The sequence below is a fragment of the Hemibagrus wyckioides genome, linkage group LG22 (genome assembly GCF_019097595.1).
Source record: "Hemibagrus wyckioides isolate EC202008001 linkage group LG22, SWU_Hwy_1.0, whole genome shotgun sequence".
In the NCBI taxonomy this organism is placed as follows: Eukaryota; Metazoa; Chordata; class Actinopteri; order Siluriformes; family Bagridae; genus Hemibagrus; species Hemibagrus wyckioides.
In genome coordinates, this window is record NC_080731.1 from 3,845,741 (window position 1) to 3,871,899 (window position 26,159).

Here is a 26,159-nt window from a genome sequence, read left to right on the forward strand (position 1 = left end):
ATGGATCGATGGGTGAGTGGATGGCTAGATAGATAGATAGATAGATGGATGGGTGGGTGGGTCGGTGGATGGATGGATGGCTGGATAGATAGATAGGTGGATGGATGGATCGATGGGTGGGTGGATGGATGGATCGATGGGTGGGTGGATGGCTAGATAGATAGATAGATGGATGGATGGATCGATGGGTGGGTGGATGGCTAGATAGATAGATGGATGGATGGATCGATGGGTGGGTGGATGGCTAGATAGATAGATGGATGGATGGATCGATGGGTGGGTGGATGGATAGATAGATACATGGATAGATGGGTGGGTGGATGGATAGATAGATGGATGGATGGATAGATGGGTGGGTGGATGGCTAGATAGATAGATGGATGGATGGATCGATGGGTGGGTGGATGATAGATAGATAGATGGATGGATGGATCGATGGGTGGGTGGGTGGATGATAGATAGATAGATAGATAGATAGATAGATAGATAGATAGATAGATAGATAGATGGATGGATCGATGGGTGGGTGGATGGCTAGATAGATGGATGGATGGATCGATGGGTGGGTGGGTCGGTGGATGGATGGATGGCTAGATAGATAGATAGGATGGATGGATGGATGGATGTTTATGTAGCGCGTCCACCGAACCTATTCTTGTGGAAATGATAGAGAAATGCTGGTGAAGAGAGTTAATTAACACCATCTGACCAATCAGAATTGAGCATTCAACAGCAGTGATTATTAATTAAATATAAAAAAAACTGTATAAAGGGACCATAGCATAACTTCCAACAGGATGGTGGTGATGATGATGTTGTATTGTGTGTGTGTGTGTGTGTGTGTGTGTGTGTGTGTGTGTGTGTGTGTGTGTAGGCTGAGAACGAGATGGCCCTGGACGCTGAGTTTTTGGACGTCTATAAGAACTGTAACGGCGTCATCATGATGTTCGACATCACAAAGCAATGGTAAGAAAACATGATCTTATAAAACTCTGGTTCTTGAATCCCGCAGGAAGCTACCATTTAACTATTTAACCATTTAACTATTTAACAATTTAACCATTTAACCATTTAACCATTTAACCATTTAACTATTTAACCATTTAACCATTTAACTATTTAACCATTTAACCATTTAACCATTTAACCATTTAACCATTTAACCATTTAACTATTTAACAATTTAACCATTTAACCATTTTCCCAGAGAAATATAAGAAATAATGGGAGAACTCCAGAGTGGTGGTTAATATTAAGCTCATATGAAAGTAGACACCTTTTCAAGCAATTTGTAGTGTTTCTTAAGTATTTCTCTAGTTTTTCCCTACCCTACTAGAGACGATATTTGTTTGGGAAAAAATAACCGTTTTTCTTTCCTTTATGAATATGTTTGTCTTCAAAGTAAACGTTGATATCAAACCCATTTCTGCTCTTTGAGACGCTCCGAGTGCTTGTTCATCTAAAAAGCAGCTCAGATTTGTATCTTCAACCAGTAAAACTCTGTGTAAGGTTCTCCAACAGAGGGGAAAAAAAACACGTCTCACGAACCTAATCAAAATTTAAGATTAAAGTAAAATAATATAAGATCAAATAAAATATAATAACTGGGAAAGAAAACGGAGTTTGGTGTGCAATAAAACAGGAAGCTGTACAAGGAATTACAAATAGAGAAAATATGAGAAAATATAGCATATATACAATGAATAATATATTTATAAAAAATTATATATGCGGGTTAACTGAAAAAAAATTCAGCTTTAATGAGAGCTGCTTGGAAAGTAAAAGAAATGAATGAAAATGTCGATAACATTTAGAATCCGAGATATTAAACACTAAGTCAGGTTTGTGAAAGTAGGGGTGTTTTCTAACTTGGCTTGATTTCTCCAGTCTTTTAAATAAATAAATAAATAAATAAATAAATAATTTTAAAAAAAATAAAAATTTAATAAATAAAAAAAAAAGTTTATATAAAAAAAATTATACATTTATTTTTATTTATTAATTATTTAAAATAAATAAATTTATTTATTATTTAAAATAAATAAATAAATAAATTTATTTATTTATTTATTTATTAATTTATTTTACTTATCCAATCCTTTACAAGCTTTAAATCTCTTACTTGTATTTTACAAACATTTTTTTCTTCACTTGTTAATTTTTTTGTCTTTCTTCACAGGACTTATAACTACATTTTGCGGGAGCTGCCCAGAGTGCCGACCCACGTGCCGGTGTGTGTGCTGGGTAATCATCGGGACATGGGCGAGCACAGGGTCATCCTTCCTGATGACATCCGAGACTTCATCAACAGCCTCAACAGGTACCAATAAAGCACAGAGACCTTGTATCACAAACATGCTCTTCTTTCTATCTGTATTTTTTTTTAAGTACACTATACAGATATTCCTGTATATCAGACACAGTACTATAACTGAATGTTTTCTTTTTTGTTTTGTGGTTAGAAACCAGAAATTATTCATTCCTTTATAATTCATTCCTTCAGTCATATTCCCATCTCTGTAGCCTGTTCCTACTAGGAATTTGCACTGGGATAAGATGGGATGCCAGTCTACACACACACACACACATTTACATGCACACACACATTCACACACTCATTCAGCAGAAATTGAACATAGCCGTCCCTTCCACTCCTTCATACGTTTATTTAGAGGGTGGAGGAAATCAGAGAACCTGGAAGAAACCCAGACAGACAGAAACAGAGCTCAGGATCGGATCAGGGACGCTGTTGTGACGCTGTTGTGGCATCTGAGGCAGAATCCCTTTCAGTTTGATCAGATACACTGATGTGTAAAACCGTGATTTGAATACATGATATAATGTGCAAGAGATTTTTAAGATAATTTAAGAACATGTGGATTTTAGAGGAAGCATTCAGGGTTGTGTTTTTTTTTTTTTTTTTTTTGGCTAAATTTCCAGGAATCAACTTATCTATCTGACAAACTGTCTAGTTTTAACCAATGATTTTAACCCTTTTTACCAGTACACAAATCAGCTTATGGGACGTTTTTAATCAGCGTAAACAAACGAATGATGTTCAGGCTGTGAGTCTGATCTAAAATGAGTCTGTTAGCTTTCGGTGTGTTTTAGACGTGTGTGTTTTCCCTCTGTTAGAGAACCTTACACAGAATTTTACTGGTTGAAGATTGTATTTGAGCGGCTTTTTAGATGGACAAGCACTTGGAGCGTCTCGGAGAGCAGAAATGGGTTTGATATCAACATTTACTTTGAAGATAGAAATGTGCGGAAAATAATAACCGTTTTTGGAACTTTTCTAAGAATATATTGCTCCTAGTCGACTAAAAACTGAAATACTTATGAAACACTACAAAGTCCTGAGTGTCTGCTTTCATATGCTTTCATATTAACCACCACTGTGGAGTGAGACATGACAAAGACGCTCAGTCATCAACATGGACACAATAAAACAGGACTTTATCAGATTGGTGGATGTCTAAAGTGTATAAATGTTTGTCAACGCTGTTCTTCGTCCCAAACAGGCCGCTGGGTTCTTCCTACATCCACTACGCCGAGTCTTCCATGAAAAACGGCTTCGGTCTCAAATACCTGCACCGATTTTTCAACATTCCGTTCTTACAGCTTCAGGTCAGTGGTCACCCAGATTCTCTAACGCTGACTCTCTAGTTTCTAGAGGATAGACTACGGTTCATTATTGTGCTACCCACTTAATATTTCATCTGTGTGTGTGCGTTTATGTGTGTGTGGGTGTGGAGTGTCTCGAATGTCCAGCAGTAATTAGATCAGTGGTGTCAGACTGCAGGCCTGGAGCACTGCAGGAGCTAAACAAACTCCACTCGCCTCATGATCTCGTTACAGTGCACTTTATTAGTAAACTTTTCAACTCTAAACTCTACAAAGCCTCCAGGTTGCGAGTTTATGTCTTAGCGGGTTTGTTAGACTGTAATATAATCAGAGAAGACTGCAGTCTTACCTTCACCTCTTGCCTCTGAGTGGCGTCAGTTGTGTAAGTCGACCGAGTTGATTTTAAACACTTGAACACTTAATAATAATAATTGCAATAGCAATAATAATATTGATCTGTATCGGTGAGAAGCTGTTGATGCTTTTTGTCTAACAGCAGCTCTGGCTGTAAATGTTCTATCAACGCATGTTCTAACACGTTATCGTTTCTATGGTAACCGCTGCTTCACAGAGACTCGTATGGCATAGCCTAAAAATAAATGGATTTGAACAAAGCTTGCTGAATTTAATTAATTCTGTAAGGAGAAGTTTATTTCATTTATTTATGCAAGGAGCCTCTGGTGTCGGTGCTTTAACATTCATGTTAAAACGCTGTTCCCGGTCTGCAGTGGTCAGTATCTTATCAAAAGTGGTCCAAGGAAGGAACAGTGGTGAACCAGCGACAGGGTCATGGACGACCAAGGCTCATTGATGCACGTGGGGAGCGAAGGCTGGCCCGTGTGATCCGATCCAACAGACGAGCTACTGTTGCTCAAGTTAATGCTGGTTCTGATAGAAAGGTGTCAGAATACACAGTGCATCGCAGTTTGCTGTGTATGGGGCTGCATAGCTGCAGACCAGTCAGGGTGCCTGTGCTGACCTCTGTGCACCACCGAAAACGCCAACAATGGGCACATGAGCTTCAGAACTGGACCACGGAGCAATGGAAGAAGGTGGCTTGATCTGATGACGTGATTACATCACATGGATCGCTGGGTGCGTGTGGGTCGCTTACCTGGGGAACACATGGCAACAGGATGCACTATGGGAAGAAGACAAGCCGGTGGAGGCATCTGTGGGATGTACTGGACAAACAAAGTCGGACAAAGTCCGAACTATAGATGCCCCACCTCGCAACTTAAAGGACATAAAGGATCTACTGCTAACATCTTGGTGCCAGATACCACAGTACACCATCATGGATCTAGAGGAGTCCATGCCTCGACGGGCCAGGGCTGTTTTGATTTATATGAAATTATCAATGAAACCAGCAACTGATGCTTGTTTGAATCGATCCGAACAGGGTCAAGGTCACAGCGAGGTCATATATCTTTTAATAGTTCTCTTTCAGCAACTTCCTTCCTGTTTGTCACTTACATGGTTCATGTTCAGGAGCTCAAAGCCTAGTTTCTAGCTAGATTGTGGCCATCGGTTGATCAGTCTGTCTGTCAGTTCTTTTATGTGTCAGACAAAACACATCCTGCTCAGTGGTTTAACTCGTATAGTGATTAATCCTGCTTTTGCCTGCAGAGAGAAACGCTGTTACGGCAGCTGGAGACCAACCAACTGGACATCGACGCCACACTGGAGGAGCTGACGGTCCAGCAGGAGACCGAGGATCAAAACTACGAAATGTAAGATGAGAGAGAGATCATACAGGAAGTCTGAATAAATCTGTTCAGCTATCATGACATTCTTTAATGAGAGGGGAAAAGATTCAAAATGGTGTACTGATCTTCAAAGAGGTCTTGATGCTCAAAAGAGGAGTAGATTGTTGGATTATTAAGCATTTGGACGGATGTGTAATTAATTCTGTAAGCATTACACGTCAATGTAAGAGTCCATACTGCAGTGAAATATGGAGATTAGAAGAAAGGACTGAGTAAAGAAGACATTTGTGTTCATTCTCGATCCTCATTTTTGTGTGTTGAGGATCCCCGAAAAGCTTGAAAAAGGTGTCATGAATCAATATAGGCCAAAAAAATTTAATTAGAATACATTTTCTATATTATAATAATCTTAATAATAATAATAATAATAATGTGTAATTGATGAATAATAAAGGTCTGGGAGGGGTGAATACTTATGTAATCTAAAGCAAACTTCTTAGATAAATGGAAATACATGAAGATATTTAAATGGAGTGGGATCAGATTTGACCGATACATGCGCTAATCATGATTTTGCAGATTCCTAGAGATGATGGAAGCACGTGCTAAAGGCTACAGATCTCCCGGTGATGCTAACGGTCAGAGCCCCTCGTCAGGCTCGCAGTCCCCCGTGGTCCCAGCAGGTGCCAGTTCCACGGGCAGCTCCAGCCCCGGGACTCCACAGCAACCCCCCGTCATCGGGCAGAACCCGCAGTTACCCTCCACCTCACCGCCTGTGTCTGTGGATGCTCAGATTCCCGTTGCTCTGCCTCCAGCCTCTGCTCCGGCCCCGTCTCCCGCTCAGCAGCCGCAGAAACGCAGCTTCATCTCCAGGCTGTTTGGCTCCACCGCCGCCCCTGAGACACCCACGTCTGTCCTCGGTCAGTGCCTCTCTCTCTCTCTCTCTCTCTCTCTCTCTCTCTCTCTCTCAAAGACTTCTTGTGTAATAGTTTTTCGAGCTGACAAATAAAAACATCGCTTTTTTCTCTTTTTCTGTCTGCGCATTTTGATTCTCCTACAGAATCTCAGCACAATACAGTAATACCTCGCAGATCCGCGTCCCACGTTTAGCGGCTTCACCAATCCGTGAATTTCTCATTGGAACCTAACTAATGTGCATCTGCGAATGTTTCGCAGACCCGCGAAATCCTCGCAAAATCCTGCAAAAGCGTTTACGGCTAATTTCGTAACAATTTATACATTTTCATGCTGTTTAATTGCATTCAGTAATATGAACATAAAAGTAAAATCAACAAAATATCAATATAAATAAAATATTTTTAATGATATCGAACGATATACAGCCATTAGGACACGCTATTGGCTCAAAGGGTTGAAAGTAGCCAATCACAGAGCATTAACAGTTTTACCTAGCTGCTGATTGGCTGGTAGCTACGATGCTTTGTATGCGTGATGTCGCGGTTCATCTCCCCACCCCCTGTGCTCGCGGATGTGTGAGGTATTACAGTATAAAAGGAGACATTTTATTTATTTATTTATTTATTTATAAATGTCTACTGTGAGGAGGTTTTCTGGCAGCACGCACACACACACACACTTAAACACACACTCACACACACTCACTTTTTTCACTGTTTCCTAATTGGAGAGTTCCCATGGGGCTCGATGCTCCAAGACATGGAATAATTCAAAGGATTAGGACTCGTGAACATCATGAGTGGAGGCTCACATGACTTTCTGGCTGTGTGGGAACTTTGTAACCCCCTCAGCATCAGCAGGAACTTGACAAAGATAACGCTTTTTCTCCTGTGAATAAGTTGAAGCTTTGTGAGCTGTAGCATAAACAAACTAGCATCTAGCCCATCAAGTTCATCTCACTCTGATTGTGTTGAACGGTTTGAGGAAGCTACAAACTAAGATGGAGTGAAATTATAATTGTAAAGATTTCCATTTTTGTGTTCGGTTTGTTGGTGCAGAGACGGAGCCCTCAGCGCCCCGAGCCCCGGCCACGGTGCAGAGTGTGGACGACTTCGTGCCAGACGAAGGACTGGATAAGAGTTTCTTAGAAGACAGCGTCCCCTCCGGCACCAAACCAGGCATGAACACCCAGCCCCAGACGACCGCGGGGGACAGCGACAGGTACGGCTAATCAAGAGAAATCTGAGGACAAACTCATTGTGGATTCATTTCTCCATCCCAGGAGTGTGAGGCTAATGAGCAAACATTTTCAGGTATTAGCCTCATTCACCTCAGATGGAATTAAATCCCTGATCAGGTTGAAATGAGTTTCACCCAAAAAATCCTCATCAGCGCAGATTTGATCAGTTGCTTGATGATTTCAGGAAAAAGGTGCACGTCAGGTATCACAATCGGTACATGTCAAGCGCCGCATCTGGAAGCGTATCGCAGGTTTCTTCTGTATGTCAGGGTGCTAATCTGGAACCTAGACACCAGGAGCTTCGTTTCATCTGCATTTGATGTTTCAGTTTTAATGAAAATGTTACAGAAGCCAAGGGCTTAACTGTGGCAGCTTGGCGATGCTGGGATTTGAACTTACAACCATCTGATTCTTCCCCAAAGAATACTGCTTTGAAATGTCCCGTCGCCGAGAAGTGACCAATAAAATAACAAATCTGAAAACACAAGTATAATTTAGTCAAACCGGAAAAGGGTAGGTATAGTTTGCGAATGGAATTCTTACCTCTGATTGGATGAGACATCTTCACTCAGGATCTACGGGAAGTCCAGCAGTATCTGCAGCAGTAGAAAGTGGATATGGTGTGTGTATGAACACAGCTCTGCTCTTATAGAGCTCCTTATATCCTTAAATCTGGAATAATTTTGTTATCGGTCTTCAGGTGTGTTTTTAGAGATCGCAAACTAATCTTTATGCCATGATACGCTATCAATGTATCCAAAATCACGGCACATTAACGTCCTTCGTCTAATAGAGTTGAATTAATTCCATTTTCTTATAAATATTAATATACATGTTTGTTATTTTCTTAGGTTTAAAGTGAACGCAGAACTCCACACATGTACAAGAAATAAAGTTAGATACACAATTTCCTACTTTTTGTATGTCGTGAGTGACCGATGTCTCGTCCAATCAGCAGTAAGAATTCCATTTGCAAACTACACTACCTGTCTGAATTGTCTGAACTGTGTTTTCAGATTTTTTTTATTCAGTGTGGAAATGTCTACTACTGCTACATTTACAGCATTTATCTCAATTACTCAACCCTTAGCAGTTGAGGGTTCAGAGACTTGCTCAAGTGTCCAGCAGTCGAAGATTCTCGTCAGTAGTCCAGTGCCTTGACCACCGTGTTCCAAATTCTCACTTTCCCTGTACTGGTTCTTGCATGTTGCCTGAAGATTCTTCACTCCATGGCTTGTAAGGCTTGTAAGATGCAGCGTTTGGTTCCACATGTAAATTTATTCCTTTTCTGTCAGTGATGGAGAAGGGAGAGGAGGGAACCCCATGGTGGCAGGGTTTCAGGACGACCTGGACCCTGACGATGCTGCGCCCATTCAGCAGCCCAGATCCTCAGTCCCGAGTAAAGATCTCAACATCACCTTATCCAGTGACGAGGAGGAGATTGCATCCAAGCCCGTCGTGGCTAAAGATGAAGATCTGGATATCCAGCTGGACAGCCATCTGTAAGATTTTATCGGACCAGGCTTCACTTTTTCACTTTTCCTAAAAACGAATCCTGATGGTAGCGTTAACTTTCTCTCTCTCTCTCTCTCTCTCTCTCTCTCTCTCTCTCTCTCTCTCTCTCTCCTTCTGCAGGGACGATTTCAGCTCTCTGGCGCTGGAGGAAAAACCCAAACTCGCGAAGCCCGTGCCTTCAGTCCAGCCTCCGATGATCACAGAGCCTTCGATCCTCACGCCGACTCCTGTGCATATGACACACACTCCACACACACACTCGCCTCCCAAACGGGGGAAAGTGAAAGCGCCTGCTCCTCAGGGCGACACCTCCGATACAGACCCTGAAGCTCCTGTGGCTCAGCAGATGCTCTCCTTCGTCATGGACGACCCTGATTTCGAGAGCGAGGAGGAGCATGTGCAGAAAGACAAAAAGGTAAGATAAAACTCTGGAAAACCGGGAAGCCGATTTATAGTCATTAAAGTCGGTTTCTGCATCAAGTCTTACGTAAGGAGCGTCCATGCACTGGGTGACATGCTGTAATGGGAAAATAATCAGAGATGGTGTGGTGTGATGTGATCCATCATGAAGCAGAGTCACTGTTCCTCTTATTATACAGCAAATTGACAGCAATTAAAATTCCCATTTGTTTTTTTTCCATTTAGACAGTAGAAAAGCTTGAGTTGACTTCATTCAGTTCTCTGTGAATAAATAAACTATAGCACAATAAGTTTAAATGTGTATTTTCAAATTTCTGAATAAAATCAAACCCTGATCTCAGAATCTTAAATCAGACTGAACACATATTCCTTTCTTGTCACTGAAGTTACCAGCAGCTATAATTCTGTATCTTGAGCGTTTCTTTCTCACGTTTCTTTTCCCGAAGGACGGCCACCGTATCAGGTCTGACCTTCCCGACCTCTCGGACGAAGAACTCGTCCCTGCCGAGCCGCTCAAGTCCTCGGGCCGCTCCTTCAAACACAAGAACGACAGCGATCTTTTCGGCCTGGGCTTCGAGGAGAAAAGCATCAAGAGCAAAGAGAGCAGCGACGAACAAGACGGCGAGTCCTTCCTCTAGCACTTCAGCTCATTTCCGGGGGGGATTTTATTTTTTATTTTTTAAATTTTTTACCTCATATGAAGTAGAAACTGCGAAACGGCTAATATTTGTTCTTGTCTGATTTTTTTTTTTTGCAGAAAAGGAAAGCAAGCACTCGACGAAAGAAAAGAAGAAAAAGAAGAAGAAGAGTAAAGAGGTGAAAAGAATCAAACGTTGGTGTTGTGTTTATGCGGCAGATTGGGGATATAAATAGGTTTTTTTTTCCTGAATTTAAAAAAGCAAGGAAAGAACTACTTCTTGCATTTTTTTTGGGGGGGGAAATATACTTTAGCTTCACTGAAAAGAGAAAATTTTCTAGTTTAAATAAAACTTTAATTAAATACCTTATATTTATATTTACGGACTATATCAATCCTATTCATTTTATTTAAGCGCTATTTTTATTTCTGGTTTAATCCATTGACAAAAAAACAAACAAACAAAAAGATCAAGTATCTAATGCGACTAGAGCTCATGTTTAAATCTGAAATATTATTTTAATTAATTCTATTATTTATTTTTTTTTTAATAATTATTTAATTTATATTAATTAAATTAACTGTAAGTTCCAGATTTTCATTTACACTAATTTTGTTATTTATATATTTATTTTATTATATTATATATATATATATATATATATATATATATATATATATATATATATATATATATATATATATATATATATATATATAATATCATGTCCTGTTCTTTTGCTATATTTTCTATTATTCAGACTAATTTCGTGTGTGTTTCCTTGGAAAACAATACAATTTTTGAGTGATCCCAAACTTTTGAGCAGTTGTGTGTGTGTGTGTGTGTGTGTGTGTGTGTGTATACTACTGTACTATAAATATAGTAGCAGGGTTAGCATAGTTTTTCACCCAAGGTTCTAAAACGCTGTGACGTGTACGTTGTCAAACGAGGCGGTGTTAGAAAGTCATGGCTAGTCGCTTAGCAACAGACACACAATCGGAAACTAAACAGATGAAACCGATGAAAACCTCATATCACACGCTTTGTACACTTCCAGAAACCCCGTGTGTTACGCAAACAGCAGTTGCAGCAGTTGTTTGAAGGAAAAAAAAGTAAAATAACATCAAATGGATGACAATCAGAGCAAAGAGGAGACTCTTTTAAGATCAGAAAACTGTTCAGGACAAACCAGATGCCAGTCTGAAATATTAATATTACTACTACTACTAATAAAAATAATAATTATAGTAATAATGTTTAAGGAACTGACTGAAAAATTAGCAGAAATTTATTCAAGGATATCAACGAACAAACAAATGGCTAGTCAACCAACCAAAGCCTTCATTATTATCGCCACACATACATTACAGCACAGTGGAATTCTTTTCTTCACATATCCCACTTGAGGAAGTTGGAGTCAGAGCATAGGGGCAGCTACGATACAGCCCCCCTGGAGCAGAGAGGGTTAAGGTCCTTGCTCAGTTACCCAACAGTGGAGCTCGGTGGTGTTGGGGCTTGAACCCCGATCAACAACCCAGAGCCTTAACCACTTGATCCACCACTGCCTCTTAACAAAACCTGCTCAAGTGCAGACCTGAACTTTTCCTCTGACTGAAGTGAAAGCATGAGACGAGCCTTTATTTTTTTATTATTATTTAAAGCGGTCACATGCTGTGTTTGTCCAATCCTGGCTGTTGACAGTGCAAATATGATTGAAATATTATGATCAGTTTAAGAGCCAGAGTTCAAGTGTTAAACCCAGGTAAAGTACGAGCAGTGTGAAACCTCTAACTACATAACCCAGGATTCTGTTTACAGTCACACAGGGAACTATTTCAAGTGTGAAAAGCCCTAGAGTTTAAGTGGTTAAAAAAAAAGAAAAGAAAAATCATAGTCCAATTGACTTCATATTGATTTATTTTAACGCATTTTAATTAAATTAATTTATTAATTAATTTATTTATTAATTATTTGTGATTAATAATAATTATTATTAATAAATAAAAATAATTTGATCATAATTAAATTTTATTTATTTATTTATTTATTTATTTATTTAATTTTTTATAAATCCAAACTTCAAACCCCCCTAAAGAAACATATAGAATAAAGAGTCCGTTCTTTCTCCTGCTGTTTGTTTGACCTTGTCATTCACATCCTCCTCTGCAGGACGAAGAGAAAAGCAGCAAGAAGAAGAAACACAAGAAGAAGGAGCGCGAGGAGCCAGAAGGAGCCGGAGATGAGAAAGAGAAGAAAAAGAAAAAGTCCCGGAGCAAGAAAGCGGGCGATCTGGACGATCTGGAGGCCTTCCTGGCCGGAGGAGAAGCGTCGGAAAAGAGAGAGGAAGGAGACTACGAGGAGCTCTAGACGATGAAACGCTGCGTTTTTGTTTTTTGTTTTATTTTTTTTAAACCTGCACTACTGGTCTCGACACTTCATCGGCATTTCAGCAGCGCAGTTCTGACCGTGTGTGGTGTGTGTGGGTGTGTGTGAGAGTGATGTTCAAAGCCACTCTCGGGCTCTCGCGTATCATTTCCACTATGGAGGAGGGAAGGGAAAGTAGACTCCCGTAACCCCGGCTGCAATAAGTGGAGAAGCCATTGAGATCTCCTGCATCCTGCATGCAACTTTTCTCCAGGGTGAAGTGAAGATTCGACTGGCTACTTGCTTTTCTACTGTATCTGCCTTTTCTTTTTTTCATATCCACTCCAGAAGCGAAACCACTCCCCATTGATTTAGTAGCTGTTTTTTTTTTTTTGTAGGCATGTGCTGATAATACCAGAGGTTTGTGGTATATTTCACAATATTGTTGACTGCATTCCTACACTTCTGCAGTTCATGAAACTTTTAACGTCTGTTACACAATACAGTCTAAAAACGATGAAAAACGCGTAAACTTTTGGGTATTCAAACTTGCGTATGTGGAAATTCCGAGCGAATCACGTTGTTTTAGTTGCAAAGTGACTTGTACAGGACTCGCAGTAATAATTCCTCCCGAACTCGATGCAATGCCGAGACACTAGCATGCGTCCCTGACACTTAATGCTTAAGAAATTTCCAGAAATAGATACATGCTTTAGGCTTCCTTAATGTTATTTGCTGCAGTAGCTAACAATCACATCTTCAGCCATAATGACATAGACACCAGATGCAAACAACAAGGAAGGAAGGATCTAGGAAGATAATCAGTAGCAATGATTCAACACTAAAAGTAAAGGCCGAGTCCTGGGGTACACCTGTTTTTTATTTTCTTCACACTGATTACTACGCTTAAATTTTCTGTTTCTGATATTCGAAATGTTGCACTGTAGCACGTAATACAATATCAGTTTATTCTGCGGTAAAGCTTAGGATAAATTTCCAACCTCCGATTAGGAAATTTTTTTTACAAAAACACCTTTTCCAGCAAGTAACGTCAAATCAAAAAATTAATTAGCGCTTCTTAGCTTTAAACGAGTGCTACGTTTAGATCGGTTAACATGCAGACAGCATCGATTGGTAAATCGACAGCACCGTCTCTACAGTTTCTTGTTTTGAGATGTCGCTCACACTAGCACTGTAATGTTAACCGGCAAGATCGTCGCTAACAAAAGACAAACAAATGAAATCCCTTCACTTTGTAGCCTAAATAAATGATTATATTGTTATGTTAAGTGCGTCATTATGTGCTTGAATATTCAGAATGCAAAGAGTTTTCCAGTAAGTTTATGTAATATTTTTATATTTTTTGTTTTCTATGAATAAATCCTGACTAGCGACCGTGACATTGTGAAAATATCAGGAACTACAGCGTAGTATCGCACATGCCTACTCAGTCATAAACGCATGACTCTTTCCTCATCGGTGTTTGGGGCATGGCTTAGCGTTCTTTTCTTATGTTTAGTTTCGGTGTATAATGTAGGTGATGTGTGCTGTGTACTGTATTTGTGCCTGTGTATATCTCTTATTTTTCTCCATTTTTCCAAAAAGACTTTCTTGTAGATTTCATTTGGAATGATATGAACTTGCGATTATTATTTTTTTTCTTTAAATGCGATTCTCTGCTACTGGTTCACGTATATTGGAAAAAAGTTTTATCGGAATCGTTCAGCCAAAACGTCTTTACTTGGGATCGTCGCTAGTCGATCAGCCGGGAGAAAATGAGCTTCTTTAGATTTGCGATGTCGCGGCTAACGGAGAAAATCACACACAATGTTACTCGTATCACAGCTGATGTACAACTCCGCGTAAGCACGCCCCCTAAAAGGTCAGTATACGACAGCTAGCTACGAATTTCTTTTTATTTTATTTTAAAATAGACATCACCTCAAGCACTTGTCTGGCGCTGTAGCTAGACGTGGCTTCACTTATCTGTTAGCGACTTCGCAAAGCTAAAGAAACCAACAGAACAGACTAGACGTTTCTTCGGACGTTTTTGGCTGAACTTGTTCGGAATTCACTCAGCTCTCAGGTTGGTCGCCATTTTGAAATGTCTGTGGAGGTTTTCAGGCATCCGGGTCGTGTTCAAATCAATGCAACTGCACTTCCTGTATATAAATATATTTTTCGTCATTAATAAACGAGTCTAACGGGAATTCTTCATACTACCAAACACCATAACAAGCAAGTCCCGCAAAGATACGAGAATTTGAAATAGTTCCATCCTCCGATGAGATTTCAGACGTCTCAGTCGTACTCGATTAGCCGAGATGCGTTAGGTTTAGTTTTGCTAACGCATTTATTTCCCAATTCACATGGTCGCTCTGATGTTCACACTTTTTTCGTCCGCATCCATTTCATTGCCAATTCCACTGCAGGCTTTATTATTCCGGCCGTCCGAGACGGCCGCCTCGATAACATTTCATTATTCAGCGTTTAGCTACGCAGTGAAGTGTTTAAAAGGTTAAAATAATGCTGAATTGTTGTTACAGTTTTGGAAGTTTTTGTGTTAAGGTGCGCCGCTAGACATCCTGAGCTACTTCCTGGAGTTTGTTTACACAGAACGCGAGCAGTGTTTTGAGATTTAATCCCAAATGCTTTCATTCATGACGATCCAAGGAGTAAACTCTGTGTTCAATTGATTTGCTTAATAATCACAGGTTGATGTGAAGGTTTATACGCAATTGTAAGGTTTTTCATTTATTTATATATAGGTTTATAGGTTTTTGTTTGTTTATATCCGATTATAAGCCACGTCCACTAGATGGCATCAGGTTTCCAAAACAAACTCAAATTCCACCATTTAAACATCGTTCCTCGTTCCATCTCCCTCGCCGTCGCCTTGACTCTCGTCATGAACCCTAAATCTGAACATCTAACACTCTCTCGACTTTGCATTCATTTACTAATCTGGAAGCACACTAAAGGTTTAATTAAAGCAGAAAACAATACCACAACGAACGCATGTCGGCTGATCCGCTAGATCCGAGTCGAGTAAAAGGAGAGGTTTATTATTATTATTCCTTTAAACCTCGAACCCCCCCCCCCGCAGCTGCTTTAGAGAAGGTCTGGAAAAGACGTCCATGCAATAAGTCCCGAGAATCGGTCACTGCAGTTTCAAAGACATTTCCATTTCAGATGTGATGATTTTCTCTTTCTCTGATTTTCAGATACACTGCTGAGGACCAGTGGAAACTTTTATTATTATTATTATTATTATTATTATTATTATTATTATTATTATTGCTTTCTTCCCTTAATGCTTGAGACCAAACCTTATTAAGTGCAATGAACGTTTCCTTGTTTTTGTTTTTTTTTTTCTTCTCCTCCCCCCTCTCTCTCCTTCTATTTTCTATCTTCTTTGTCGTTTTTGTGTTGATTTGTTTTGAGCGCTGTGTACAACACTTCAAGAGACTCGAGAGAGAAAACTGTGCTACTCCATGTTCATACGGCTGTAATTCACCGGGTTTGAGTGTCCGTCTCGGCGTGGAGCTCGGACTCTTAAGATAATGGATTAAAAATTACCGCGCACACACACATACATACACACACATACATGGCTTTGGCTTTTGTAAGAAACAAACTGCACTTTTGAACAGACCCCACTCTCACGACTGGCTTCCTGTCTGACTTCATACGGCGTTAAACTGTGTGCGAAAATGAAACACAAATATAGCACGGACGTTCCTCCATCATTCATGCTTCCTGTTCCTTTATTTATTTATTCACACACACACACACACACACACTGTGGAGCAGGGGTGTGCAAACTTATTATTGGATTAGAGGTCATAAGGCACTTGCGGTATTTAAGAGTAAGAACAGAGTTTGTTTTTCTCACCACTGTATTTTATTTTTATTCCCGAACAGCTTAGACACCAGATACCAAACTGATATACATCAACTGATATAAAAAAATATCGATTATATTTATTTTTCCCCTCCATTCCTTTCTTCCCATTATTACTGTCCCATTCACGAGAGAAAAAAAAAGCATACGTTATAAAACAGGGAAAACTGTGGGGGGGTGGGGGGGGTGATTAGACTTTAGATCAATTTCAATAGCAATTTTCAATAAGCTTTCTGAATACTGATTACTGATACTGATTGCTCGCAACATTTATAGAGGATATGAGAAGCTGAAAGTTGATGTGTTAGAAGCAGGAAAAATGGGCAAGCATAAGGATTTCAGCGAGGAATTGTGATGGCTAGACGACTGGATCGAGGCTCTTGTGGGGTGTTCCCGGTCTGCACTGGTCAGTATCCATCAGAAGTATCCTTTAGCAGGACTTAAAGGATCTGCTGCTAGCATCTTGGTGCCAGATACCACAGCACACCTTCAGCATCACCTTCAGCATCATTATTTTCGGCCGCATCCTCCTCAAGCTTTAGTGAGATGCTTTTCTGCTCATCACAATTTCACATAGGCTTTTTTTTTTTTTCTTCTAAACTATTAAAGCCTTCCTGTCGGCTCGTAGCGTTTTCACCCCCGCAGAACTGACGCTTGCTGGATAGTTTCTTTCTGTCTGTGTAAACTTGAGTGTGTGAAACTCTCAGGAAATCAGCAGTTTCAGAAATAGTCAAACTGGCACCAAGTCACTGAGATCTCACACACACACACACACATACACACATATGCATATACTTTGAGCATAAAGCTTAAAAAATATGTACAAGTCTACTATTGGACTAAATCATTCTTCTTCACAGAGTCTCTGTGTTAAAGGGCTGTTTTCCGCTTTTATATGGTTCGCCTTTACTCCTGAAACGAGAGAACAGTTATGCAGTTACAAATCCCATCAAACCTCATAACTTATGACAGAATAATGCTACGTTCGTATTAATCCTACACACGTTTAGGTTATTATTTAGGCACCCTGGCTGAGAGATGAACTGAAGGAGACGATCCTTGGGCCTAACTGACGTGAAGGGAGCACAAACTTTTGCACACACCACCAATTATAATTTTTAAAATATATATATTTTATTAAGTTATTGCATTAATATTTGCAGGGGAAAAGAGTTTGTTGCTGTTTATTTCTTTTCACTTCAAATAGAGATCAAATATGTTAATTGGACTGGGGGGGGCAAAACTTTTGCACACAGTTTTGTATGATTTCATGAGTAACATGTATACGACTTTCAGTATATTTCTAATGTAAACTATTTGACTTGACGTTAGCATAAACCTTTTTTTAAAATACCGAAACTTAGGAAGGTGTATGTCTTAAATGCAGGACAGTCAAGGGATGTAATTTACCTTCGCTTTCCTCCCTGCAAAAGAAGGAAAAGAAACTTGTGTAAGACAAATCCTCTATCGGTGCAAAAATAGCATGTGACATGTTTGTGGTTTATTTTTTAGCTAATGTTAGACAGCGGTTCCTGTTAAACATTGTGACACTCACTGCTGCAGAACACATGAGTGGATATGACCGTCAGCAGGAGCAGGCCGAAGAGCAGATAGCGCAGGATTGCCCAGACGAAATGTATGGAATCTGTGGGAGAATCCAGAAATCCAGCATGTGCTCAGAAAACAAGCTACAGACTTCACGCAGAATTCAGAATGTTCTGGAAAAGTTCAGATCCGAGAAACTTCTGCTGCTATAAACTGGGAAATTTATTTAAACCTTTTCATTTTTACTTCTCCTCTTTTTACTTTTACTTTACCTCATGTTCTCCTCGGAGCATTTCACTTTAGCTTACGAGGTAGTATTTTAAAAGTGAACAAACCTTTTTACGAAGGAAAAAGCAAATCAACAAACAAACAAACAAAAACCTTCCAAATATTTTTACTATAGCCTACAAGCTAGACTTAAAATGATGTATTTTATTTTATTTTATTTTATTTTAGTAAAATACAATATTTTGATTATAGACTACACATAAATATTTATCATCTTTAGAATGATAAAAGAAATCAAAATATATTATACAGTATTTGTAACATAATACTTTTGTTTGCTAATTTTTTATTATTATTTATATAATTTTATAATATTTACAAATGAGAATTTTAATAAATATAAAAAAAGATATTTATTATTTTATTGGAAAAACTAAGTATTTAATTTTATTTAAAATAAATATTAATTATTTATTAGTAATTTAATTAACTAATTAAAATGTCAGCATCAGTGGTTTGCACTAAAGTCTACAAATTTGAGTAGCATTAGTTATTTAGTTATTCTGTTCTTCTTAATTTGGTAAAACTCAATATATACATCACCCTGTAATTTTAAAGTATTGCTTTTATTATAGCCTAAAAACAAACAAACAAACAATAAATAAATAATTAATAAAGTAATGGATTTAAAGTAATAAATCATTTAAATAAAAAGGCATGACCAGGTTTTACTATAGCTTCATGTTTTGTGTTTAAAAATGTGAAGCATTTATTAGTTTAACTTTTTTTATGTATTGTGAACTTTTCTTTTTACTTTTTATCAAAATTACATACAATATACATATAATTACAAAATATTTTTTTTATTTTTAATTTTATTAAAATTATATTACAATCACAATCATTGCAGTACATCTAATTACATGTTCCTGTGTGTCGCGAGCAAGTGAGGTATTATTATAAAGAAAAAACGCACTTTACATAATCGGACTGTCCAAAGAACAATAATATAGGTGTTTACACACACATACGGATGTATAGCACATTAACGACACTGTATAAACCTGTTATAACCTCCGTCTGTCTTCTTCACTGTACACATCTTTATTCTGTGCTTTCAGACAAAAACGAGAGAAATCTAGTTCACCCTTATAGCCTATTGTAACAACAAACAAATGATATATTAATATTGTTGTTTGTGTTTTTTTTTTAGGAATAATCCTGAAATTATACTGTAATGCAGAAATTCAAAAATAAAAAGAATTACAGCAGTTTAAAGAGGCGAAAGTCAAAATCTTTAAAAAAAAAAAAAATCTTTTATATAATATAGAATACAAAAATATCTATCATTTGGTGTGATTTTTAAAAAAATTAAAAACATGATGTTAAGACGAATATGTATTTATTTATTTATTTATTTATTTATTTATTTAAAATAATTATCTAATAATTATTTAATTTAAGTAATTAATTCATTTTGCTATTTCCATCTCCCCCCCCCAAATATATAATAATAATTATTATATATTATATAATATAATTTCTTTGGTCTGGTTTTTGGTTTTTTGGTTGTTTAATAGTTGATGTTGGGATGGATTTAATATTTTATTGGGATGAATATAATTATGTATTTGACCAACTTTCCTAAAAAGAAAAGAAAGGAAATAAAAAAAGTTTTGTTAAAGTATAGTTTTATGCATAATAACTTTCTATAAATAAAACCACAAAATGCTGAATATTATTATTATTAAAGATTATTATTTAGTTCCTGAAAGGGTTTTAAATAAACAAACACTTTAATAAACATCTTCTTAAACGTCCCATGTTGGGTTATAATAGAATAGGTTATAATGTTGGAACATATCTGCTCATTTTTTACACTTTGAGACATTTATTTAATTTATTACCTTCTTGTAAAATGTACCATATATACTGTATATTTTCTTTTAGGAGACAGACGTGAAGTAAGATTTTATCTCTATTTAATAATCTGTGAAAATGCCCTTGCCTTGAGATGTGTGAAATGCTGATTATTCAGATTATTGGATTGTTAGATAGTAACGATAAATGAGACCGAGTGGACCGAGTGGACTGAATGGACTGAATGGACTCACTGTGGATCTCTTTCTCAGCCAGTTTGGTGATTTTCTTGTTGCCGCTCGTGACACCGCACCAGTAAACTCCATCCCCCTGAGACAGACTCTTCACGGATATGACAAAGGTGGTGCCGTTGTCTGACACGCTCAGACGCCCGTTGTCCAAGTCGTTGGTTCCTGACCCAAAGGAGAAACCCGTGCAGCAGTTGGGATCTGAAGGGTCCCTTTTACACCAAACTCTCTCCTGGTATTTATTGCTCTGGCTGTAGGGACACTCCAGCGTCTGCTCAGCGTGACTGTGGTACACGACTGCGGGAAAGAACAGAGCGTCCATTCAATCATGAAGAAAAATATAAATTCTGGATAGACATTTATCGTCAAAGAAGGTGAGGTGAGTCCCTGAGATGATATGAGGAAGAAACCTTGAAAGGAACCTTGAAAGTGCGATTATAAATCATTTCCCTTCTATATGCTCAAAAATTCTAATTAAGAACATGAAGACTCTCTTGTTAAAGTTCTCGGCTGTTCACAGATGAAGCAAAACTGCAGACCAAAGCCATCTTCATGGCTACTATCCTTCCTCAGCAATCTCACGTATCTTCACGCTGTTCAGGTTGAAGGCCATCTTCAGGCGTTTTCCACGTGATGAGTCTCCAAGCAGAAGTGTTCCAGTGTCACGATGGTGCTGAGATGTTCTGGGCTTCTGTCTTTATGACATAATGAATGCTCAAATTCACCACACTGAGGAACATCTACATCTTCCTTTGCCTGGCCTTTTCCTTTTCCCTTCCCTAATCCTCATCCATCTCTTTCCTTTATGCTTTCTCGGTGCCATTCCCTTCACTTTCCTTTGCTTTCTGCCTCCTCCATTTCTTCACATTTCCTTTCTTTTTATTTTCACTTCCTTCTTTTTTTTCACCCTTCCCTTTTTTCTGTTTCCTTTCCTTCTGTTTCTCCTCTTAAGTTATAATTTAATTTCTAAAAAATAAATCAGCTTATTTTTCCCCTTTTCCTTTCCTTTGCCCTCTCTTTTCTGTTTTCCGATTTTCCTTCATTCCTTCCTTTCTTACTTTCAGTAACTTTTCACATTCAATTTTCCAGCATTAAAAAAAAACATTAATTGGCTGCATGCATCTGTTTGGATGTTTACTTAAATAATTAATAAATAAATAAGCAATAGGTCCAATCTACTGCGTAGGGGAAAAAATCAGCTTTTATAAAAATATATTTTTTACAATTATTAACTGTTATTTACAGTTTAACTCACACACACACACGCACACACACACCACACACGCACACACACACCACACACACACACACACCACACACGCACACACTCACCACACACACACACACACCACACACACACACACACCACACACGCACACACTCACCACACACACACACACACACACACCATACACGCACACACACACCATACACACACACACACCATACACGCACACACTCACCACACACACACACACACACACCATACACGCACACACACACCACACACGCACACACACACCACACACACACACACACCACACACTCACCACACACACACACACACACACCATACACGCACACACACACCACACACGCACACACACACCACACACACACACACACCACACACGCACACACTCACCACACACACACACACACACACACCATACACGCACACACACATATTCACACACACACACTCACACACACACACCATACACGCACACACTCACCACACACACACACACACACACATACACGCACACACTCATCTGCCACACACACACACACCATACACACACACCACACACGCACACACTCACCACACACACACACACACACACACCATACACGCACACACACACCATACACACACACACACCATACACGCACACACTCACCACACACACACACACACACACCATACACGCACACACACACCATACACACACACACACCATACACGCACACACACACCATACACGCACACACACACCACACACACACACACACACACCACACACGCACACACTCACCACACACACACACACACCATACACGCACACACACACCATACACGCACACACACACCATACACGCACACACACACCATACACGCACACACACACCACACACGCACACACACACACCACACACGCACACACTCACCACACACACACGCACACACACACCATACACGCACACACACACCATACACGCACACACACACCACACACGCACACACACACCATACACGCACACACACACCACACACGCACACACACACCATACACGCACACACACACCATACACGCACACACATACACCATACACGCACACACACACCATACACGCACACACACACCATACACGCACACACACACCATACACGCACACACACACCATACACGCACACACACACCATACACGCACACACACACCACACACACACACACACACACCACACACGCACACACTCACCACACACACACACACACACACACCATACACGCACACACACACCATACACGCACACACACACCACACACGCACACACACACCATACACGCACACACACACCACACACGCACACACACACCATACACGCACACACACACCACACACGCACACACACACCATACACGCACACACACACCATACACGCACACACACACACCATACACGCACACACACACACCATACACGCACACACGCACCGCACACACACACCATACACGCACACACACACCATACACGCACACACACACCATACACGCACACACACACCATACACGCACACACACACCATACACGCACACACATACACCATACACGCACACACACACCATACACGCACACACACACCATACACGCACACACACACCATACACGCACACACACACCATACACGCACACACACACCATACACGCACACACACACGCACACACACACCATACACGCACACACACACCATACACGCACACACACACCATACACGCACACACACACCATACACGCACACACACACGCACATGCACCCCCACACCGTGGGTCTGTTTCCACTTCCTCATCATGAATATAAGCAGCCGTCCATAATGATTAAGGCCATGACCACATCTGACGCAGAAACTTTTAATCTTTAATCATTTTAAACTCTATATCCTTTTCCTTTTAAAAATATATTTTTAAGAATTCCTGCTTAATTCTACAAGTAAGGGTTGGTTTCTAAATATAGAGCGCACAAACATTACAATGATTAACAAAAAAAACAAACCCCTCTCCTATCATGGACGTTTTTAAAAATAACTTCATTTCCTTGCCTTTTATTTTATTTCCTTTTTTCTTTCAGTAAGAATGCTGACGATGATAATTTTATTACTTTCAACTATAATGATTTTTAATGATGGATTTATGTTTAATACTCTTATTTTACTGATAATAATCTTGTTTTCTTACCTGTGGAGATGAAGATCAGTGTGGATGTGAACAGGAACATTTTCCTTGCTGGATAACACACACACACACAAACACACACCCACAAGCACACACACACACACACTTATATACACCCACAAACAGACGAGAGCGAACTGTTCTGCTCTTGGCTGAGTGCGATTAGGAAATGAACATGACAGGAAGTAGCCACGGCCTTAAGACCTCACAGTCTTTCTTCCTTTTTCAGCATAACTGTTATCGCTGACCTCCTGCAGAGGTCACGACAAATCATCTAGAAAGTAACGATATCGTGAACGTTTGCTAACATTTTTTTTTTTATTTGTTTTTAAACAATTTGATTTGACAATTAAACGTTTTGTATATTTGGTATATAATTTATTTCTAAAAATTTAGATTTAAACAATAATAATAACAATTTACTTCATATATATAATTTATTTTATATATTTATTTATTTCTCTATTTATTTTAAGAGAGAGGAAGAGAAGAGAAGAGAAGAGAAGAGAAGAGAAGAGAAGAGAAGAGAAGAGAAGAGAAGAGAAGAGAAGAGAAGGGAAGGGAAGGGAAGGGAAGAGAACAGAGAAGAGAAGAGAAGAGAAGAGAAGAGAAGAGAAGAGAAGAGAAGAGAAGAGAAGAGAAGAGAAGAGAAGAGAAGAGAAGAGAAGAGAAGAGAAGAGAAGAGAAGAGGAAGAGAAGGGAAGGGAAGGGAAGGGAAGGGAAGAGAACAGAGAAGAGAAGAGAAGAGAAGAGAAGAGAAGAGAAGAGAAGAGAAGAGAAGAGAAGAGAGAAGAGAAGAGAAGAGAAGAGAAGAGCAGAGGAGAGAAGAGAAGCAAAGAGAAGAGGAAGAGAAGAGAAGAGAAGAGAAGAGAAGAGAAGAGAAGAGAAGAGAAGAGAAGAGAAGAGAAGAGAAGAGAAGAGAAGAGGGGAAGAGGAAGAGAGGAGAAGAGGAAGAGAAGAGAAGAGAAGAGAAGAGAAGAGAAGAGAAGAGAAGAGAAGAGAAGAGAAGAGAAGAGAAGAGGAAGAGGAAGAGAAGGGAAGGGAAGAGAACAGAGAAGAGAAGAGAAGAGAAGAGAAGAGAAGAGAAGAGAAGGGAAGGGAAGGGAAGAGAACAGAGAAGAGAAGAGAAGAGAAGAGAAGAGAAGAGAAGAGAAGAGAAGAGAAGAGAAGAGGGGAAGAGGAAGAGAGGGGAAGGGAAGAGAACAGAGAAGAGAAGAGAAGAGAAGAGAAGAGAAGAGAAGAGAAGAGAAGAGAAGAGAAGAGAAGAGAAGAGAAGAGGAGAGAACAGAGAAGAGAAGAGAAGAGAAGAGAAGAGAAGAGAAGAGAAGAGAAGAGAAGAGAAGAGAAGAGAAGAGAAGAGAAGAGAACAGAGAAGAGAAGAGAAGAGAAGAGAAGAGAAGAGAAGAGAAGAGAAGAGAAGAGGAGAGAACAGAGAAGAGAAGAGAAGAGAAGAGAAGAGAAGAGAAGAGAAGAGAAGAGAAATTTTTTCAAGTCAGTGACTTTATTTCCATTTGAGGCAATTTCACAATAAAAAGCTAAGAGACAGACTGCAGCTCTTAAGTAGCCTTTATTTGTCACATATCCATTACAGTGAAATTCATTCCTCACATATCCCATCTTTGGAGTGTTGGGGGTCAGAGTGCAGGGTCAGCCATGGTACAGCGCCCCCTGGAGCCCGATCCTCCAAACCACATCTCAGAGCCTTAACCAACTTGAACAACTTTTATTCACAATGTCAGATTTTCCATTGAGTCCAAACTTTCATAGACCTTTTAATTGCTCGAACTCGAATCTTTCAGCGTTTCTGCGTAATCCTTGTGATGCCACCACCACCATGCTTCTTCAGATTTCAGTAAAAGTGACTCAGGGAGCCGTGGTGGATGCTTTTCTTTGCATTCCTGCAAAAATTCAAATCTTTCATCACTTTTTTTCTCATGAAGACAAATATATAGATAATCTAACAATTTTAGGATTCAGTAATATACAGTAAAACATCCCTGCCTGTTTTTCTAAACGCATTTGCTTGTTATTTTTTTGAATGTATTTTTTTTAATAAAAAGTAAATAAAATGTTGAATTTATCATTAAATATTTTACAGTAGTATGTGCTAGTGTGACAAGGAGGATCATGTCATTGTAGTGTATAATAGTACAATATAATATAATAATAAAAGTGTTTTAGTTTAATTTTAAAAAATCCAGTAAATGACAGCAGAACATTTTAATTTAAAGAAAAATTATAAAATAACATTTTACATTTTTTTTTATTGTAACCTATTTATTTGATTTAAAGAATCTTTATTTATTTGATTATATATTCACTTTTCTCTCTTTGATTCACATCAACATGCATGTTTGTATGTAATTTTTTTTTTATATTTACACCTATTATATTAGTTATTATAGTATATTTATACTCACCGTGGATCTCTTCCTGGAGGTCACACTCGAATGGTCATCCATCCATCCTCTACACTGCTTATCCTATAG

The 26,159-nt window shown here is 39.0% G+C and overlaps 2 protein-coding genes across 3 annotated transcripts in view; one reads left to right on the forward strand and one right to left on the reverse strand.

Annotated features, from left to right (window-relative positions):
• Positions 1–16,163, forward strand: part of rabl6b (RAB, member RAS oncogene family-like 6b) — a 32,734-nt gene extending 16,571 nt beyond the window's left edge. The window contains exons 7-17 of one of the 2 annotated variants that reach the window (XM_058374345.1): positions 875–966; positions 2,180–2,320; positions 3,522–3,627; positions 5,254–5,357; positions 5,913–6,253; positions 7,310–7,472; positions 8,787–8,993; positions 9,127–9,421; positions 9,873–10,047; positions 10,184–10,242; positions 12,234–16,163. In XM_058374345.1, coding sequence (XP_058230328.1) covers positions 875–966; positions 2,180–2,320; positions 3,522–3,627; positions 5,254–5,357; positions 5,913–6,253; positions 7,310–7,472; positions 8,787–8,993; positions 9,127–9,421; positions 9,873–10,047; positions 10,184–10,242; positions 12,234–12,431 — 1,881 coding nt within the window. In that variant the 3' untranslated portion in view covers positions 12,432–16,163. The remainder of the gene's footprint in view (positions 1–874; positions 967–2,179; positions 2,321–3,521; positions 3,628–5,253; positions 5,358–5,912; positions 6,254–7,309; positions 7,473–8,786; positions 8,994–9,126; positions 9,422–9,872; positions 10,048–10,183; positions 10,243–12,233) is intronic. The other variant, XM_058374346.1, reaches the window with a different exon arrangement.
• A 349-nt stretch (positions 16,164–16,512) lies between these two features.
• On the reverse strand, positions 16,513–23,828 carry si:ch211-102c2.4 (uncharacterized protein LOC568178 homolog). Its single transcript, XM_058374348.1, has 5 exons — positions 23,674–23,828; positions 20,220–20,510; positions 17,888–17,977; positions 17,743–17,756; positions 16,513–17,244 (listed from the first exon to the last, which is right to left on the reverse strand). Exons 1-5 carry the CDS (start codon positions 23,711–23,713, stop codon positions 17,239–17,241), a joined length of 441 nt encoding a protein of 146 aa, XP_058230331.1. The 5' UTR covers positions 23,714–23,828; the 3' UTR covers positions 16,513–17,238.
• Positions 23,829–26,159: the final 2,331 nt, after the last annotated feature.

Excerpts from the sequence above, each read along its gene's own strand:
- si:ch211-102c2.4 (XM_058374348.1), bottom strand. The coding sequence starts at position 23,713 with ATGTTCCTGTTCACATCCACACTGATCTTCATCTCCACAG. Across the intron at positions 20,511-23,673 it reads ACTGATCTTCATCTCCACAG|TCGTGTACCACAGTCACGCT; the intron begins GTAAGAAAACAA and ends TCTTTCCCGCAG. Across the intron at positions 17,978-20,219 it reads GGCTGAGAAAGAGATCCACA|ATTCCATACATTTCGTCTGG; the intron begins GTGAGTCCATTC and ends ATTCTCCCACAG.